The 20170-nt window shown below is 47.3% G+C and overlaps 2 protein-coding genes across 5 annotated transcripts in view; one reads left to right on the plus strand and one right to left on the minus strand.

Moving 5' to 3' along the window:
• LOC135898892 (flavin-containing monooxygenase 5-like) overlaps positions 1-20170 on the minus strand; it is a 146843-nt gene that overhangs the window by 18752 nt on the left and 107921 nt on the right. Inside the window, exons 1-2 of one of the 4 annotated variants that reach the window (XM_065428092.2) lie at positions 8942-9315; positions 2152-2488 (exon numbers count right to left, since the gene is read on the minus strand). In XM_065428092.2, the coding sequence (XP_065284164.2) occupies positions 2152-2474 (323 nt within the window). In that variant the 5' untranslated portion in view covers positions 2475-2488; positions 8942-9315. Of the gene's footprint in view, positions 1-2151; positions 2489-3224; positions 3430-8941; positions 9316-20170 lie in introns of those variants that run through there. The other 3 variants (XM_065428091.2, XM_065428090.2, XM_070535723.1) reach the window with 3 other exon arrangements.
• The window catches only part of LOC139046638 (flavin-containing monooxygenase 5-like), a 105951-nt gene continuing 99924 nt past the window's right edge, over positions 14144-20170 (plus strand). The window contains exon 1 of the mRNA XM_070535722.1: positions 14144-14280. Coding sequence (XP_070391823.1) covers positions 14267-14280 — 14 coding nt within the window. The 5' untranslated portion in view covers positions 14144-14266. The remainder of the gene's footprint in view (positions 14281-20170) is intronic.

A 20170-nucleotide genomic window follows, 5' to 3' on the forward strand; every position in this document is an offset into this window, starting at 1 on the left:
TTGCTCTTACTAGAGAGATTTTGCCAAGATTAACGCTTGCCGTCTGCGCTCCCGCCGCGATAATCCGCCCGACTCTGCGTCTACTCGCCTATCGGCGATTTTTGTACGTACATGTATCCGCCGTGGTGAAGATGAGGATTAGCTGACACGCCCAAATGCTGGCACGTAGCCATGATGGTATTGATAACTGTAAGTAACAGCATTACACGCCTATTAGTTTGTATTTTCCCTTTACTATTTATGCTCAAGGTTTATTCTTCGTCCTGATGAACCACTGAAAGCCACCATGCCACTCCCATGCCACTCCCGCGTCACAAATTGTGAGCAGCTCCATATATTCGGCAGTGGCCTAAGTTTTGTTCCAGCTGCGCCAGGTATATGTCTACGTGCGCTTATTATATGCCTTTCCATTGTTCCCAAAATACGCGCGCACAGAACAATGGTTTCTCACGTGTAACTCGCATGCTGCACCCTGTGTAAGTTGCAACTGTAGTTAAATACTCAGTATTGAGCGCGTGTGGCTGTCAACTATACGCGCTGAGCGCTGTTATTTAGACTGGAAACCCCGTTAGCACGAATGCGAATACTTAGTTCATTTTGATACTTTCTATATAGTTTTTTTCAACAGATTTTTTTTTTATTTAACAACTTTCGTTGGAATATCTTCAGTCTTTCAAATGGCCCTCATATGTTTAATGAGCATATGATGATAAACGGACTTCGTCGGAATGGAAATTTTACCTCGAAAATGGCTCACAACGCATGAAACCTTCACCTCAACAAGAGAGAGCTTTATTATTTGCTGCACTGATTATTCATAAAGACTGGTCGCAGTCTGCACACAGCGCGCGATGCACCCCGTACAGATCAGAGCGATCAGAACACGACGTCCTGTAGCCTAAGGACACAACGACATGTCCAGTAAAAGGGAACCACAAGAAGCGCCATTGAAGGACGTTTTGACATCAAAATATGTCCGGTATGAGGCATTTAAACAAGCATGCTTCTGACAATGCCGACATAAGAACCCGCTGTATACTGTGACATTACCCTCTCACGTTTGCATAACTTTTCTGTTTAACAGGCACCACGCGTCGGCGGCGTCCACACATGCACATCGCCTTGGAAGATTTATTTTACGTTACAAGGTCGCCCGCTACGCCTGCACAATCGACGTCGCTCATCAAAGCGTCGGCAGGATTGAGCGCCTGTCGCGGCGAAGCAGCCTCCACAGCAACGCACGCAACGCGCTTAATGCCGGCTTCGTGAAGTGTAAAAGCAAAGTTTATGCAAGTGCGTCGGTCAGTGAAGAAGAACGACGCTCGTTCAGCGACGAGGCCGCGGTTCTGCAAACAGTTGAAGCGCATGGCGACAGATAACCGCGTGGGATAACCCAAGGTCGCTGCTGGTGAGCGATTAGAAGGAAAGAACGGGTACAGAAGACGAAATCAGTTGTCGGCCTTCTCTCAAAACGTGCCCTTTTGCTTGCACAGCCGCGAGTGCTAACTCGATAACGGAAAGAGGAGAAAAGAATAAAGACTACTAACCGGGTCGTATTGTGTCATTTCACGCAAAAGTTTCCGGCCGGTTGCAAACGGCTGCAAAAGTTCTCTGTGCGCGGGCTGCTCGGGATGTCTGAATTGTCGCGCGGTTTCGGCGTGCAGCCCGTGAAACAGGTCAGGAGTGGGTTGGTTACAGATATGCATCCATGGGCAGAAAAAAGCGCGTTATGAGAGCGACAGAGGCACCTAAAGTGGTCGTGGTACTTATTACATCTGCACCTCGTTTGCATACGCAGGGACTCCCCCGTTCCTATGAACAACAAACCAAATTTTCGCATTGCCATTTGTTGGGCGTGTTGGTAAATTGAAAGCATATTTAGCGCCAGCAAACAAGGACGTAAGGGAGACGACAACGCAATGCGCGCATTGTGTTGTCCTCTCCCTTACGTCCTTGTTTGCTGGCGCTAAATATGCTTTCAAATTTTCGTCCGAGAAAGTAATCTTTCGCCCCATTTTTTCTTCGTCGACACGATACGCTCCTATGGCGGCTGGTAAATATACCATGAAAAAGAGAAAAAAACGGGAATACAACCACTCGGGAGAAAGCTGGAAAGTGAATCGGATGACGGAGCCAGTCGAGCTCGCTTACGTGAGGTATTCCAGCATGCCGGAGTGGTGCATGAAATTCGGGCTGTCGGCGTGCGGCGGGAAGTCGCTGTAGGCCGAGAACTCCTTGGAGCTGTTGAGCATCGTGTTGCGCGCCACGCTGCCGCACCCTTCCACGGGCTGCTCGGTGTAGCGCCACAGGCCGCCCACGGCGCCCGTGCGCTCCAGGCACACGACGCGGAGCCCTTCCTCGAGGCACGACTTGATGGTGGGCAGTCCGCTGCTCCCGGCGCCGATCACCACCACGAGCGGCGGAAGGGACTCGCAGGGCCCGCTCGAAGCTTGCGCTTCCACGCTGGGTGCCATCTTGTCTCCCGCGACTGCGCGCATACACCGGCAGGAGAGAAGCTTTTTACTTACGTAGAACGTGCACAAAGTGTTACGTTCTACGCCGGTATAATAGCTCCGGGGTCATTACGGTCGAAGCAACGATAACAAAAGAGTCAAAGCTGCTCTCATATTGCACGTCGACTAAGGTTACGCAGCCGTTCGTGAACCGTAACAGTTAAAGCACCCCCTCAGGAGCCCTTGCGGCTTCTCGTCGGCATTTACGGGATGGGAGCACCCTTCGCACCAAGTGTGGTTCCCGTTATGAGAATATGAGTATACCTTTGATTGGTTCCTTTCAAACGCGCGCTGTTGTATGGTAGCACACTGAAAGGGCTTGTGAAGCGCGCAAGATGTTGGAATGCTTCACGTATACTTTGATCACGAATCGCCCCCCTAAAGAGATAACAATTTGAGTCGTGTAATCTTGTCCAGATTCGTTAGGACATTTACCCGAAAGTGTAGCAAAGTCTAAGCACAGAAATAACCCTCAGGCTGTTAGCGACTCGAAAGCCGTACAATTTAAGGGTTTATCCCAATTTCATTCCCGCTATACAACAATTGAAGTTCTCAGGTCCTCATTGACCACGTCCACAGAAAAAAATGTCACAAGTCTGTTCTGTACAACAATGACTAAGGTATAGAAGCGACGCTATAGCGGCATTCTCTTTGTGAACTAAAGTCGCATTGTTATTACACTTGCGCAACAAATACGCGCGGATAACTTACACATTTACAGAAAGCGTTGTGCAGTGAAGACCATTACCTTTCTGCAGGGCGAAGCAGATGGCACTCACGCTCTAGCTGTGAACTTACGAGACGCTCGAAAGACCGCCCGACATCTCCAACCCTCAGAAGAGGCCCTGGGATAAGACGATTGCGCGGAAACAGGAGCCGCGATTCCCCAGCGCGTTTGAACTGCAAAGCAAGTGCTTATCGAATCGCATGCCCTGAACCCGTGTCCCCGCAGCCCACCAGCGCCTTATCGCTTCCGCTTGCATCGTTTTTCTTTCTTTTTGTGCATTTGGATAAACTGGGAAAATATAAGACACGAGCTGATACGGTAACTGCGATAGGGCATACTTGAAGTGAGCTTGTTCACTACAAGAGTCGGGTCTGGACAAAGGCTGCGGCTATTGAGCCTTTATACGAAACCCGTGGATATATACTGAGGAGTCATTAGCTGTATACAGTGCCGTCTGCTGTTAAACCAAACAGTCTAACGTGGAGCCTTCACTCTGCTGGCCCTACAGCCCAATGCACCGGCTTAAGTTATGTCAACAGAACGAACAGGTGTACACAAAGTTGCCAGCTCCCCAAGCAAGCGTCACCTGCTGTAAGGCCATGCGGTTTACATTTGCCAGAGACGAAGCAAAAAATTAAAGAAACATATATGATCGCAGGTGTTAATGTGTCCTCTGTAACAATGGGCCGCAGTGTTATTTCCTGTTACCACCCGCTATATATTGTGCGCTGTCATTATTTCGTGTTCCTCTACGCATTTTGTAACTGAGTGTTTAACTGTCCAGGTTATCAGTATGTGCGTGAATATTACGATTTTGCATGATATTGTTACGTGTGGAAAGACACAGATGACAGAGGCTATATACAGGCTATTTACACTGGAGCCAGACCACCAGGCCGACACTCGCTCGCGCCAAGGGCACAGACCCACTTCGTCGTCGTTCTCGCGGCGGCTCGTCCCTTGAGCATCGCTCGATGATATCGTAATACTACCCCCCGGCGGCAAAAGCGCCGTCACGGTGCTGTTAAATATCCAAGGCGCGTGGAGAGTTGTAGGGTTTGAGTCGGGCGACGTGGACAATGTCACTGGTTGTCACAGCGAAGGACGTAGTGGGTGCGGCTAGAACGATTTCGTAGATGACATCGGTCACTTGGCAGAGCACGCGATATGGGCCTGTGTAGCAGGAAAGCAGTTTTTCACAAAGGCCAACTTTACGCGATGGTGACCAAAGCAACACGAGGGTGCAGGGTACAAAATAGACATCACGGTGACGGAGGTCGTAGCGTTGCTTTTGTTTGGCTTGAGAGACTTGTAGACGAGCCCGCGCAAGTTGGCGAACATGGTCAGCATGGGCGATAGCATCACGGGCAGAAGTGCTAGTCGAAGCTGTGGTGGACGGAAGCACAGTGTCCAGTGGTAGCGTCGGTTCACTGCCATACAAGAGGTAAAAAGGCGAAAAGCCAGCAGTTTCGAGAGGGGATGAGTTGTACGCAAAGGTAATGGAAGGTAGAGCCTGGTCCCAGCCACGGCGGTCGTCTGAAACGTATTTGGATAGCATGTCTGTAAGGGCTCAAACGCTCAGTGAGGCCGTTCGTTTGAGGGTGGAAGGAGGTGGTAAATTTATGCTGTATTGAGCAGGCACGCATGATGTCGTCAATGACTTCGGATAAGAACGCACGGCCATGGTCTGTTAGCAATTGACGCGGAGCACCATGAATCAAAATGATATCATGCAGGAGGAAGTCCGCAACATCAGTTGCGCAACTGGTCGGAAGAGGGCGGGTTATGGCGTAGCGGGTCGCGTAGTCCGCCGCGACTGCAACCCACTTGTTTCCTGATGTAGATTCCGGAAATGGGCCGAGATGGTCTAAGCCAACACGATGGAAGGGCTCGGCAGGGATGTCGAGCGGCTGCAGGTAACCAGCGGAGAGTTGGGAAGGCTTCTTGCATCGTTGGCAAAGTTCACAGGCGGCGACGTAACGTCGTACGGAACGGGCAAGGCCCGGCCAGAAAAAACGGCGACGTACACAGTCATAGGTTCGAGATACGCCGCGGTGTCCTGCCGTTTGTGCGTTGTGAAGCTCTTCTAGAAAGGTTTAGCGGAGGTGTTTAGGTATGACAAGTAGGAACTCGGAGCCGTCCGGATGAATGTTACGACAGTACAGAGTACCGTCGCGGAGGACGAAGAGGCGTAGAGTGGCGTCGGCCGGAGAGTGTTCAAAACGGTCGATGAGTGCTCTGATGTAGGCGTCACGACGTTGCTCGTCGGCACAATGAAGCAGCTGCGACACAGAGAATACGCAAGCAGCATTGGTAATATTGCAAGAGTCAGGGTCGTCAACAGGGTAACGCGACAAGCTGTCAGCGTCTTGGTGCAGGCGGCCAGACTTGTAGACCACGGAATATGAAATTCTTGTAGCCTCAAAGCCCATCGACCAAGCCAGCCTGTAGGATCTTTTAGCGATGAGAGCCAGCAGAGAGCATCGTGATCAGTGACTACGGAAAAAGGGCGACCGTAAAGGTAAGGACGGAACTTCACAACCGCCCAGACTATATACAGCAAGGCATTCTCGTTCCGTAATGGAATAATTGCGCTCCGATGGTGTGAGGAGGCGGCTGGCATAAGCAATAACGCTATCATGGCCACGCTGACGCTGGGCTAAGACTGCACCTACGCCATGACCACTGGCATCTGTACGCAATTCTGTAGGGGCATCAAGGTCGAAGTGGGCGAGAATGGGTGGTGAGGAGAGAATAGTGACGAGACGAGAGAAGGCGGCGGCTTCTGCAGTACCCCAGGAGAATCGTACGCCTTTCTTCAAAAAATTATTGAGGGGTCTAGCGATTGCCGCAAAATTTTGAAGAAAACGACGAAAGTACGAGCATAGCCCTACAAAACTTCGAACGTCTGCGGCTGTCTTCGGAACCGGAAAGTCTCGGACAGCGCGAGTTTTGTTGGGATCAGGCTGTACTCGGGAAGCGTCAACGAGGTGGCCCAGAAGAGTAATTTGGCGGCGGCGGAAACGACATTTGGGCGAGTTAAGTTGAAGCTTCGCCTTTCGAAATACATCAAGTACAGCTGTTAGGCGCTCAAGGTGAGTGTCGAACGTGCATGGGCGAGAAGACGATGACGTCGTCGAGGTAGCAGAGACATGTGGACCATTTGAAACCTCGGAGCAAGGAGTCCATCATACGCTCAAAGGTGGCAGGGGCGTTGCATAATCCAAACGGCATTACTTTAAATTGGTTAGGCCATCAGGTGTGATGAACGCGGTTTTTTCTCTGTCCATATCGTAAACAGCTTGCTTATGATGAAGGATCGCAGAGCGTTAGTTGTTCTTCTCGTGCAGTAGCATGTGGACGACTAAAGACACCGAAGCTTTCGCTTTTACGAGCAAGAGGGAACCGAGAAAGAAAATACAAGCTGCATTGGCAGCACGTAGACTTTCGCAGTGATGGCTGTTAAGCCCGTTTATGCTAATGCAGTGAAAGGGGCGACTGGCGAGGTCGAGTTCTGTGGCACACGTCGTGGGTATCGAGTACCATCGCGTTGCTTTGGCAATATAAATCTCCGGGTAGATTCTCATCCGTCCTCTAATTATTCTATCCCTCGCATGTATATAGTTAGCGGTCGTGTTGTCCTCTTGCTCACCGCTGCCATCGTCGTGATTGTAATCGTCGTTACTATAGATCAGTAGATTTATTTGGTGATGTTGAAAATGTTAGAAACTTTTGCCGCCGGCCTCTCCCACGTACATTTTATTGCCAAATGCATTATTAGAATGACACGAGGAGGCAAGAAAATGAAAGCGCGCGCGCGCTTGCATACGCACACTAGGGCAAAGAACAATTCATGTTTTCATTTGCTTGTCCGCTTATTTATGTTTTGCAGCATACGTAGTTTGTATCACGATTTGTATCACGCATCACCATTTCTGTATATTATTTGAGCGAGTGTCGAGGCTTCCCTAGATTTGTTACTGATACTTATATATTTGTGGACCACCATTCTCTTCAACAGCTTGCCTTTTCTGCCTGAACACTTAGGTGCAGGCTCCACAAATTGTCTTATACTACATTGCTCATCGATTCGAGAGCGTCCTTGCCATTCTACCGTTGTCTTTGTCATCGTTGTAGCTACAGCGTCATTATCGTAATGTCTTCGCCGTCGTTGTCGTACCAACTACAAGTGTTCTCGGTGGCATTTAATTCTCAAAGAAAAGCAACAAGATCAAAAGAACTCAAATGATCATCGTGTGGGTATTGCGGTGCACAAAGCTGTGGTCATTCTAGACCACCCCGGTCGCAAAGAAATAATGAACGTTCGCCACGTCGACAACTTCAGCGGACAGGACGTCCTGTAAGCGGTTAGGTCTACATGAGCGTCTACAGGAGACACGAAGTGCTAAAGGCGATGACCTGTGACTATCGGATGCCAAACACAGATATTACCATTATCCCGCTCGAATTACAAGTGTAAATTATCGGTAGAAAGTTCGCTAGTTATGCGAGATGTAAATGACATAAGGTGAGCAGCTCCTGATCCGTTTATTATTATTATTATTATTATTATTATTATTATTATTATTATTATTATTATTATTATTATTATTATTATTATTATTATTATTATTATTATTATTATTATTATTATTATTATCGGTACCGTTCTCGACGTGCTCACTTTCAGGGGAACCATTTTCTTCCTGCATGGCAGCCCTGCCAGCCGAAACAATAACGGCATGTTTCTTGCTGATAACCGACCTGGGCACTTCCCCTGCTACATCTTGATCAGAATGTCGAAAGCTCGGGACGCTGGGACATGAGAACTAAAATCGCGTAACTTTGTCATAATACGGAGGAATCAAGTTACTCCAAATCGGAAATTCGTATCTACGTTTCGCTAAACGGCTTTGTCATCCTTTACATTGTTGATCTCTTGAGCAAACGTCTATAACGGGTCATTGGTTACTGCTGCGACGATACGTTATCACACTAATCGCGCAAGATTAGGATGAAAAGTACGCCATTACCAAGATCGGCAGAAACAAAGGTGACTGGCTCTGACGTTGCCGCACGACTATCACGGCGCAAAGCTGCGCAGTTTTCGGCGATCCCCTTATCCGGTATGCAGTCGTCCCTCTAAAGAGCTCACCAATCAGCGTGCATGGCGGCGTCACATGCAAGCTAAACATACATAGCGAAGTGTGCGATCGCTTGCCTCAGTGACGTCACATTGATCTAGCTGCATTCCTAACAGTAAGCTAAAAAGAAGTATGAATTATGCGGGCTTAACGCTCCAAAGAAACACACAGGTTATGACGGACTTCGTATAGCGGGTGTCTGCGGATGAATTTCAACAACCTGAAGTTCTTTAACGTCACTTCAATCGAAGTACACGAGCGTTTCCGCGTCCCACCCCCATCTGAATGCAACCGACGCGGCCCGGATTCGAACCCGTGGCACCGTGCCCGGACACAAAGCGCATGAAGCCAATAGAGAGCTTTACATTACGGGGACGCAAGCATCTGGGGCCCCAAGCGCTAGGGGTCCCCAAACAATTCCATCCCCCTAATCTAGAGCTCACTGATAAGCCACTGTGGCGGGTCCTCCCCCCAAAAACACAATGTTGTAGAATGCCCGGCAACAACTGCAGCATGTCGTCCAACTACTACTTTGAATGCGATTACAAATAACTCACCGGTTTCAGCTGGCAAATGAGTTAGGCAAAGGCACGTGTCTCTAAAGGTTGCGCGGCAGGCAGCCTGCTCCCGTGCCGTGCCAAGCCCGCGACGTCGGTGTTGGGGGCTGTTATTTCGAGGGAGCGATTTTTTTTTTTGTCCCCGAGGGCCTTGGAGGCTGCGCCGAATACACCGCGTCGACGGGGACTCCGAGGCGGAGGAAGGCGCCTCGCGAGACAAGTGTGCGGTCCGAAGACGAGGGTTCCCATCGCGTCACCGTCGCCGAGGCTTTCTTTCGCTATGGCGCGCGAGGCTTGAAGTGCTTTCGTCATACTGGCGCCATGCCGCTTGAGAACTTAGGCGATTCGGCGCTGAGCAAACACGAGAGGCAGGGAGCGTCGCGCGGACACCTGCAGCTTGCACGCTTGTGCCAGACTGGCGGGGAAGGCGTGCTATTTGCCTGGGCGTCCTACTTCCTTGGCACGCACCTGTGACGCCATTCTATGCGTTCAGAGTCAGTTATTTTTATCACAGAAATGGGTTTCGTTTTCTTTTTAATTCATATATTTCACTCTCCCGTACTATTTCTCTGTCTATCTCTCTCACTCTCACGTATGCATTAAACAGCTTCCTCTAATTTTAAGTTTTTTAATGCTTCTCCAGTCCCAGCTTTTAAGATATCCTTCCTCCGTTTTTAGCTAGCAAGCGGGAGCTCCGCCATGAATTTCGTTTATCTGAGCTGCATGCTTGTTATGCATTCCTCGCGCAACCATACGTCCTAATTCTCTTCGTCTCCTTGCTTCTCGATAATCCGTTTACTTAAAGCTATACCTGCGAAGCCCCTCTCACGCGTTAAGGTTTTGTTCAGAGCGCAGTCGCAATTATTGCGTAGTACAGGTAAGTGTTGCAATGAACATCGTTTCAAGAGTTCCCGTTGGCACACACTTAAAGCCATTTCTTAAAGAAGCTGCGCCAATGAAATAACCGACAAACGCATGAGCAAGCAGCGGACAAGCACAGTTCGTGGGCGTCCAAAGGCAAACATTCATAAGGAAGTTGTAATCTTCCGGTGGCGTCTACTACAGTGCTTGCGTAATTTTTTTTTTTATTGCGAAAGCGTCGAACGACCCATTGAGCAAAAACGTCGGCGTCTGCGGTCTGTAGCAGCGAAACGGCACGCAAAGTACCATTCGCTGCGACACCACATCACGAGAGGCGCCTCGACAAAATCCCATTGGCTGCGAAGCGACGTCACAAGCGCGCCTCGATGAAGCAGAGCGGGGGAAAGGGAACACCTTGTGCCGGCGTTAGCGCCAGATGTTGCGCGAGGGAAGAGGGCATCGCCGCGACGCCACGTCACCCTCGCTCTCGGAAGCAGGCGCGCAGTGCCCGAGCCAGCACCGCAAGCTGTTTTGCTTGTTGGCTCAGGCAGCACGTAAACTGCTATCGCCTGCCAGCCTTGGTGGCCGTTGCTGCTTCCTCGGTCTCTCGTCGCGCAGTATACGTTGGTGACATGAGGTGTTGGCACCGCAGGCTGCTGCTGCTTGCTGGCTACTTGCTGCTTGCTGGCTAATGTAGCACGTACCGCTTTGATACACTACTCGCAGTGCAAAACTCGAAGGACCGCTCAACGGCGTTTCAACTGGAAATTAAAGCTTTCGCATACATAACTCGTAAGAAGTGCTTAGATGTCCTCGGATATATTTATTTTTATTTCGAACTTATTCTTTCTTTAAGGAAAGCCCAGAGACGTTACTCAAATTACGTGCACTACAGATGAACTATCTGCCCAGGCAGATTCGCAGGAAAAGCCAAAGCAATTCATTTACTAATGAAACTAATTGTATTAGCATCCTAGTTACCAACTTTACGGCACATGTTTATATTTAAATGTAGAGGGAAATTGTCACAGAAGTCTAATTCAGTGTTTCTATAACTCCAAATAGACACTTAGACCTAAATCATCATCATCATCAGCAGCAGCCTATGTTCATGACCACTTCAGGACTAAGGCCTCTCCCTGCGCTCTCCAAACCGAAATTAATGGCGTTAAATTATTCGTTGAATTTGCCTGATTACGCACGCGGAACTTCGAAGCGTGGTTTTCTGTCCTCTCACTGTAAAAAGCGTGGCGATCTTATTCGATCGTCACGCGATTACAGGGATCGTATTCTGATTGACATTGTGCGCAACACCCAATGTACGCATAGTAACTTTAGCAGCAGGGGCGAAACGAAATCCTTTATGACGCCGTACAGCAAAGCTTCATTTTATGCCGCTAAACTACGTCACAGGCGAGCTCCACTAGCTACGAGGCGCGCTTTAAGGTTATGCCTGCGTAATCGGGTAAATTGAAGGAATAATTTGACGTAAGTTATTCCGGTCCACAAAGGTCATTATGAAATGCAGAATTACGAAACTGGACTTTTATGACGATTCCCTCTAAGATTTATAACATGAACATGTGCCGTTATGTTTATAAGAAGGTGATAAATGTAATTATTTTAATTGTTTAGTGGATTGTTACGATTTTTTTTTCAAATGATGTCCGCCTGGGGCAGATTAATAAACTGTAGTGATGTGGTTTTAGTAGATATTGTGCGCTTCTTTTTTTTTGTAACTGTTGCACTAAAGGAAGAAGAAAAAGCATTGTATATCTTCAACCCACCGCTGTAGCGCCCACATCTCGGAGCGAGTTTGTGGGTTGAATTCACGGCTGGTGATGGGCCGCATTTAGACAGTACAGAATGTGAAAATACCCGTGCATTGTTACTTTTGTGCCCGCAAGAGAACCTCGAGAAGCCAAAATTAATCCGACGCCCTCTAATGCGACGTACATTATGTATAGTTTTCACGTTTTATGGAGCACGGGGAGTGCGATGGCAGAGAGAGAGAGAGAGAGAGAGAATGAAATGAAGAAAGGCAGTAAGCTCAACTAGACATTATTCATGAAGGGGATGGGGGAGCGAAATAGCCATGAGTGTATGTCAGTCCCGCGCACTAAGCAAGGTGCAAAGTACCTACAGACGGGCGTTCTAGTTTGCCACCTTCGCGTATACCGCAGTACAGTCGGTGTGGCTTTCTGGGCTGAGGAGCTGTGAGGCCAGGCGCCCATGACCTTCGCTTTGGTAAAAAGGCCGATTGTCCAGTCTACTCGGCACACTGGAGAGCCTGGCGCGGTTTGTCGAAGCCAGAGCATTTCGTCCGGCGAAATTTGCCCGTGCAAACCCTTTTGCAGGTTCCTAACTAATCTGCACGCATCCAACCAAAAAGTTCAAGGGAACAGTCGAAGAACGCAACTGTCATGCCCTGCCATGAGTGACGTCACTGCTCGCGGCTCGCCGTCAGGAAGTATGAAGCGAGCGATATTAGGGCATGAAAAAGACGCTCGCTATCGGTTGAAAAGATAATTAGTCGAATGAACATATTTTTGACTAATTACTAAACTGAGTCATTTTCAAATGTGTGGTTATGTGGTAAAAGCAATCCAGAGTAAATCATTCGAACACCTTTTCGTATGTCTAGGTAATTTCAAACGCATTTCAAGGACACCCGGTATATGGAAAAGCTGGCCATTGCTACGACATTTTCTGTGTCTTACTGTCAAAACTGTGAAATTAGATACACCGCGAATAGAACTGTGTATATTCCCTCTATGCCACCTTCCATTTTAACTAAGCCCCTCTTTGTTCCGACTACCGGTGCACGTTCTACAGTTTCGCTTAACTATAGGTAAATGAAATTCGAGCGATAATCTAGGTCGAGTGTAGTGGCCTCCATCGCCGCATTCTATCTCTATTCTTTCCCTCTCTCTTTTACGAGATAATTGCCTATCTCACGCACGCACGCGCTCTCACGTCTGTGTGTCTTCAGATACGGCTTTCGAGAGAAGACCTATTTGCCTATTGCGAGTATCGCATGAAAGGCAAAACAGGAATACCTCAACTTTTCGTTTCATGAACCTTGCTTTCTCTCCCAGATCTTCGCGGAACTCATTAGCTTAATCTGGGCACTGAGTGTCTCGCTGTGCCTGCACCGGATGGATGGATGTTATGAGCGTCCCCTTTGGAATGAAGTGGTGGGTTGCGCCATTAAGTAAGCTCTTGCAATTATACTGCCTAATGTCCTACCTAAGTTAAAGAAAGAAAAAAAAAGGACGATGAACTCCCACAACCACATTTTCTGACCCCCTACTGCGAAGTTTGCTTTGGTACGTCTTCGTTTTTTTTCGTTTCCCTACTTTTCTCCCACCAATCTTCCAATTGCCTCTTACCGATGGCTGGATGGATGGGTGGATGTTACGAGCCTCCCCTTTGGAATTAAGTGGTGGGTTGCGCCACCAAGCCCTTGCTATTATGCTGCCTATTGTCCTACCTAGGTTAAACAATAAAAAGAAACACTGTGAACCCCCACAACCGAACAATGCATCTACAGCGCTCTCTCTCGTGGATTTTCGTTTTACCCTTGCAGGAACCGTCTCCTCGTTTGAACCCGCACAGCTACGGGTATTGCTATAGAATTAGCGTCACAATTGATTGAATCCGCTGCTTAGTTATAAAAACTATTTTCGGTTGACCGCCAGAGAACGGTAAGAACTAAGAATTCTAGTAGAAACCATAGTATAGTATAGCATAGCGTAGTATAGCACAGCGTAGCGTAGCATAGCATAGTGTGGCATCGCTAGCATAGCATATAAGCAACGCAGACAACCTGGTCGCAGTAGCTGCTGGAGGTTTTCCTCATCTCGAGCTGTTTTTACAGTGATGGCCCGCGAACTGCGCAATTGTAAGCCTCGCCACAACGACGGCCTTGTCTCTAATCGACGTGTGTCCCATTAATTCCACCCTGGGCCACTAGAAGCCCGTCAAGAAATGTCACGTCCGCACGCATACGCACAGACAAAGACATACGCGTCTCCGCGGAAAAATACTAGCACCACACTCTCATCGAGGTCGTCGCTGGAGTCGCCGGAGCGCGAGGCGTGGAACCCGTAAAGAACATATTTTTTTGTCTTACTTTGCGCGCAGCGCAGCTCCTGGCTTCGTAGAAGAAGGCCAGCTTTCCGCAATTTTGTCGTGTTCGATAAACGAAGGGCCGTCCCATCGCTCAACCGAAGGTCGGGATGCATGCATGAACGGGAAGGCGTTACGCTCTTTCCAGACAAAGCCGCATCCAGCGCCCACGGGGCACGCTTCACGTCGTCTTCGTCAATTTCCGAGGAGTCAGCGAACGCCGCGAGTACGTTCGGCGGGTGCACGCAGAGTTGCGGCGCCTAATTTGTCACCCAGCGACAGACGGCAGAGCCGCAGCCCCAAAAGAAGGCCCGCCTTCAGAGACGAAGCAAGATGGCTGCCCAACAGTAAGTATCACTCGCGTAAAGAATATCGGTGTGCAGAGTGCCGGAAAACTGCCAGAGAGGGAGAGAGGGAATGTTTAAATGACGGCTCTAAAATTTCACTTGCCCGAAAGAAAGAAAAGAAAGGCTGAATATCAATCGATCGGAGGTAATCAATGTTGTTTGCATGTTATGGATTGCATTTGCATCGCGCACATACCAGTGCGACTACTGCTGAAAGGCTGGTTAGTTATGAAACATGGGGCGCTGTAACGTAAAACTATTGCAATCTGTTTTATTCCAATCTTCTGACGCCAAATTTGCGTAACGGCCGACGCAAGCACTGGGCGGTGACCCGCAGCATTGACTGAACAGCGCAATCAAACGCTCTTTTCGTTTGTAGGAGGTCAGATTCGTTTGCTTCGAATACGAATAAAATTGCCTACATTGGGGGGTTTTTCTTATCTAATCGCTGACAAGAGGCGAGAAGCATGCTCAAGTGGATAGGGTATCGATGAGGCCGAGCCAGTGCAGTGAAAATAGATAACTGGATGCGCAGGGTGGTGCCGGTGTGTGCGATTGGTCCGCTACCCCTTACTTTTCTTGCAGTGGCCGGTCGAAAATCGCGGCGGCATGCAACGGAAAGTTAAGAATGCTGCTAAAACGGATCCTTCGCAAAGAAGAGTTGGCAAAGTGATACGTGCTTATACGTGCTTAAAGGGCTCGCTAACGTTATACTGCCAAGCAAAAAGGTTTATTGTTTTATTATACGCAAATAAATCCATACTCTACGGCATGTGCGAGTAGACATTGTCAGGATTGGGGGCTCAATCCCGTCGCTCGTGATCCGTTGTCAAGACTGGAGTCGGGCATGAATTAGGAGGTAGCTGGCCCATGCCGTCGTCCAACTTATCCACGCTGAGGACGTTGATGAAGGGAAGGACTGCTTCTCATCGAGAACCAGGAATATGGGTTTATTTACAATATTTATATCAGTCTAACATGACTGTTTGAGAAAGTACATCAGTCTAACATGACTGCTTGAGAGAGAGTATCAGTCCAACATGACTGCTCAAGAGAAGTCTGTCGAGCATCCGCACAACAGCAGTTTTTAAACACTCGGTCCTCCGGCGATACAAGGCGGCGAACGTTCGTTTCGTCAACGCAACCTAGCCGCCTCCCGCAGGACGGCCTACGCACACAAAGGCACACACGTTCCAATGTCCGGAGCCGACGTCAGAGGCAACGTTACTAGGTCAGAGGGGCCCCGTAGCACTCGGAGCCGTTCCGGGTAGCGCATTGGGGAGTTTGGGAACAATAGTTGGCCCGCCGAGCTCATTCCGTCACAAAGTCGATTTAGTCACGCTGTGGCTAGAAGTTGGCGGCGAAGCTCCCGGTATCTTGCCCTCATAGTCGTAAGCGGGTGGCAATTTTGCACGGCAGCAGGCCATTCTTAACAACATGTAGTGCCTGAGCGATCGGCGCGCAGCCATCTTCTATTTCTTTCGGAACAAGGCAATGTCCGGCTAATCATAAAAAAATAATTATCTTTTGTTCGGCATATTAATGCATCTTTAACGCGTACACGTCACTTCGACGCAGTCAGTTTTCGCGGTTTTATGACGTTGCGTGACAGACAGGCGAAGTGGGCGCAATCCGAAAACTTTTGACCGATATCAGATGGCTGTTGACAAAGAAGTGTCGAATCAGAAATAATATTTCTTTTCTTTCGTTCGACCTAACCATGCGTAATCAGTGTGCACATATCATATCTGATGGGGCGTTCTCACGGTTTTCGTGACGTCGCGTGACAGACAGGTTAAGGGGGTGGCCCGAAAATTTTGTAGCCAATCATGAAGGGATGATTGCAGAATTGGAATAGAAAGGTTTGGAATAGCTTTACGTTATAGAGCCCATGGTTTGCAGCGCTAAGAAATACGAAACACAAACACAAATTGCACAGGACAAGCGTCGAATCCAGCACAACTTACGCGCATTTTGTGTTTGTGTTTCGTACTGCTTAGCGCTGAAACCTTATTTTATAATGCTTACTGCAGAATCATCGAAGTGTTTCCTTATCAAACTGGTAAAAAAAAGAACGCTTCACACGTAACCTTACGTCCATGCCTCCCGAAGACAAAATAAGGAAAAAATGTATATTAAACAATAAATCAATGTCGCCACCATAAATTGCGACGCTGGCCCTAACGTGGCTTTCTTTCTTTCGACAAAAGTTGTAAATTGATAACAACAAAATCGGTCTACTGTTTTGAGCTAGGAGCTAAACTATTAGCCACAATGGTACCCGATGGGAGCTCTTGGAGTGCCTTATTACTCATGTCATATGAGACATATGCCATCTTCTGCAGTCACAGCAGATCTTGCTCTGTTTTCATTGATTTGTACGCTTTCTGAATGTCAGTAGTGTCCAGTGTTAAAGAGAACACACAATTAGTATTTGCTTTCTAATTACACTTAAGTTAGGGCGTTCATGCATGCAGACAATTCTCAATACGTAAATGTCAGCTTTATGCCTCCTATCGGCCATTTTTTTTTCTCTCGACAAAGTAGAATGTCAGTTATATTGGCTCTATTACCAGGTAGGCGTTCTGAGTGGATAGTACTGTACATAGCGATGTCTTTTAAAGTTGCTTACTACGTTTTACAAAAACATGTACATGAGGGGTTCTTTCAAAACAGAAATGTTCACTTTTTTTTCATTTCTCTTTTTTCTCTCTTTAAAAGCCATTTTACTGCGCTAGATCGTGCTACGCGATCACGTTCTGTCAAGCGCTGCATGGAGGCATTTATTGACGCAGTTACACAATGTTGTTGCTTATCGCACAAAGAATAACGACGCCAATCTCTAATATAGAGTCAAGTAGCTGTATGCTAGAGCGTGTGTCTTTCTTTTTTTTCCTACGGTGACAAACACGTAGCAAAAGCTAGACGAAGCGTTCGACATTGCTACTGGGACTGAACGAGGGCTGAAAAGGCCCTCGATCTTCAACAGGTGCTATTCTGTGTGCTGGTTTCAAGTGTGTGTTCAAGTTCAAGTTTATTCATCAGCGATATCAGTTTTACAAAGAATTGTATACAAAATTAGTACTACACAGGGAGCCCCAAAGTTAGAAACTTTATTGCAATCATGCAAAGAAAAATGCAAAGAAAGCTTCTGCGATAAACAAGCAATGCAAGCTTACAGTACAATAAAAGTAGGAGTAATATAACATGTAGTATTATAGCTAAGTCAATTATTATTACAATCGCAAAAGTCAGTTGTTAGGATGAAGAGAGTTGTTGCATAAAATATTTCTTAACTTGGATTCTTGAATATATGCTCTGTGGGTGATGATTTAATGGTATGTGGAATATAATTCCACAGTTTGATTTCGGCAAATGTGGCAGTGAACTTACCATAATTTGGGCGCACTTTAGGTAAAAGACGATTATCGGGTTCAGAGTACCTAGTAATGTTATTATTTAAAAGAGCTTCAATGACAGAGCCATTTATATGTGCAATAATACTAAATAACTTATATATCACGATTGTTAACTTAAACTGAAAGAGCTGATGAATACGATGAATGTTTAAACTCCAATAAAGTGGAGTTGCATTGGATAGGAAATGGCTGTAAGTCATGAGACGAAGCGCCTGATTCCACAGGCGTTGAAGTTGGCTGAGGTGTGCGAAGTACGTGTTATCCATACTACTCCTAACCAAGTACACTGAGATTTTCAGCGTTTGTTTTCTAGTACAAAGAAAGAGAAGCTGAATACTTAACATTCATGTTTATTGCTGTACATGTGTCTTACGTTGTTCTCAAGTAGTTATAGTTGTTCACAGTTTTGCCCGACCTCAGGCCCGTATAACCTGTTATGTGCTAGTCCGCGACAGTCTGCGGCTCGAACTATAGCAAAGCTGAGAAAAGCTGCTCACCCTAGCTTTCAAGTGAAGTATGCCAATGAGGATGCCTCCAGTCAAAAATGATTGAAATCTTCCCATTTTATTCTTCTTAAGTACAAACGAAATGGTTCTGTCCGCTTCAAGGGTTCGTAATTGAGTGCGTTCATATTTTGTGGTTTTATTTATCGGTTCTAAGCTTAATATAGTGCTATTTTGCCGACTTTGTCGGAATCAATAGACAACTTTGTTACCATATAATGTGGTCTCCGGTTCTATACATAGTTCTTTATGTTTCTTTTTTTCCCTCTTGAACACAATGTAAGCTATGGTATAACGAATTGCTACGTCACTATGTATAACAAATTGTTCCGTTACTACGTGCTTTCAAATAGTCGCAGATAGGGTACACAGGCACTGAGTGCCTCGCCGAAGCAACGTCAGGTTACAACCAATGAGAACCGTCATGGCAGCGTGTTTAGATTTTCGTCGCGTAAGGTTACAGCTTCGTTAGCTCACACAATTAAGAACATTAGAGCTGTGAAATTAACAAGAAACACCAAAAAGTCTACGAAGGCGTATTCACAACGCGCGCAGTCACATAGCATAGTGGCTATGACGTTGCGTTGCTACATGTGAGGTCGCGGGATCGAATCCCGGCCGCAGTGGCCGCATTTTGATTGGGGCAAAATGCAAAAGCTCCCATGTCCCATGCAATGTGGGTACGTTAAAGATACACTGGTGGTCAGAATTATTCCGTAGTCCCCCACTACGGCGTGCCTCATAATCAAATTGCGGTTTTCGCACGTAAAGCTCCAGAACTCAATTCATGACATAGCAGGGGAATCCTTGCGTGATATTACTCTCCTAAGGCCACCAAAGGACTTCATCGAAATGTTTCGACGCTAGTGCTCAATCTCTCTAAAGACTAACAAGTGGAAGTGTATTTCTGTGCAAACTATAACTTTAATAGCGCCAGTGATATATAGGACGCAAGGCCGGTGACTGGTCATGCCTGCGCCACGTAACTTTTCCATGATGCATAATATCACTTCATCTTTCCCCAAAAACCTTTCCGCGCCAGTTTCGCATTTGGGGAACAGTTTCTTCGACCTAGTGTCCTCATACAAAATAAAATCTCGCTTCCTTATTTTTTATGGACCTGCTGCCTAGCATGCCACTCGGAGGCGAATCCACTTCGCTCTGAAATGAACTCACTGATACAGCGGCATGATACCGCCTTCTTTCATACATATCCGACAAGATGTTTGTTTCATGTCTTCATTCGTGCTACAGACGCTGCAAGCGTAGCCACTGCCACTTTCCCCAACGCGCAAAATGCGGCGCATGGAGATTCGTGGTCGTTGTCAGCTACTGCTGTTTGTGACTCTCCTAACTATATTTACACATTACTTGTCAATGCACGGCCTATTCTTATACATCACTTGTTAACGCGTGATGCATTGTGCTCAGTCAAACGAAAATGTTTCTTAGCCGTAGTAGTAACTGGTACTAAATGTTCCTATAACTTAAACAGTGGAAACATGACAAAGCGCGTTTCACTGAGCATGAGAAAAAATATAATGGTCATGAGTCAGCCTGATGCCTGTGCTGAAAGATGATGTGTTTATTAGAAATTCGTGTACGAAGACGACATGGACCGGATATTGCTTCGACAATCTTCAATGTCAAGTCGGGCTGTGAAGGTAACTGTATCGTGTCGTGGCCGTTTTTCACCTGAAGCTCTGCTGCGCACAGAAGTGTATTAACGAATAATTTACAAGTCAGAGCTCCTCACCTGTGTCTTGCTACGCGCCCTTACATTTTATCATTTTCTCACGTTTATGCTTGAATGACCCCACCTGACTTTGATTTCATACATTTCATCATACTGCCGTGAGATGATGATGATGATGAAAACGTTTTATTTAAAGAAAAAAAAGGGAGAGGGGAGTTAGGAGAAGGGTGGTCGGATTCCTATTCCGGAATTCCGTTGGCTAAGGCCGCCGC

Source organism: Dermacentor albipictus, chromosome 3, assembly GCF_038994185.2.
Source record: "Dermacentor albipictus isolate Rhodes 1998 colony chromosome 3, USDA_Dalb.pri_finalv2, whole genome shotgun sequence".
NCBI classification, from domain to species: domain Eukaryota; kingdom Metazoa; phylum Arthropoda; class Arachnida; order Ixodida; family Ixodidae; genus Dermacentor; species Dermacentor albipictus.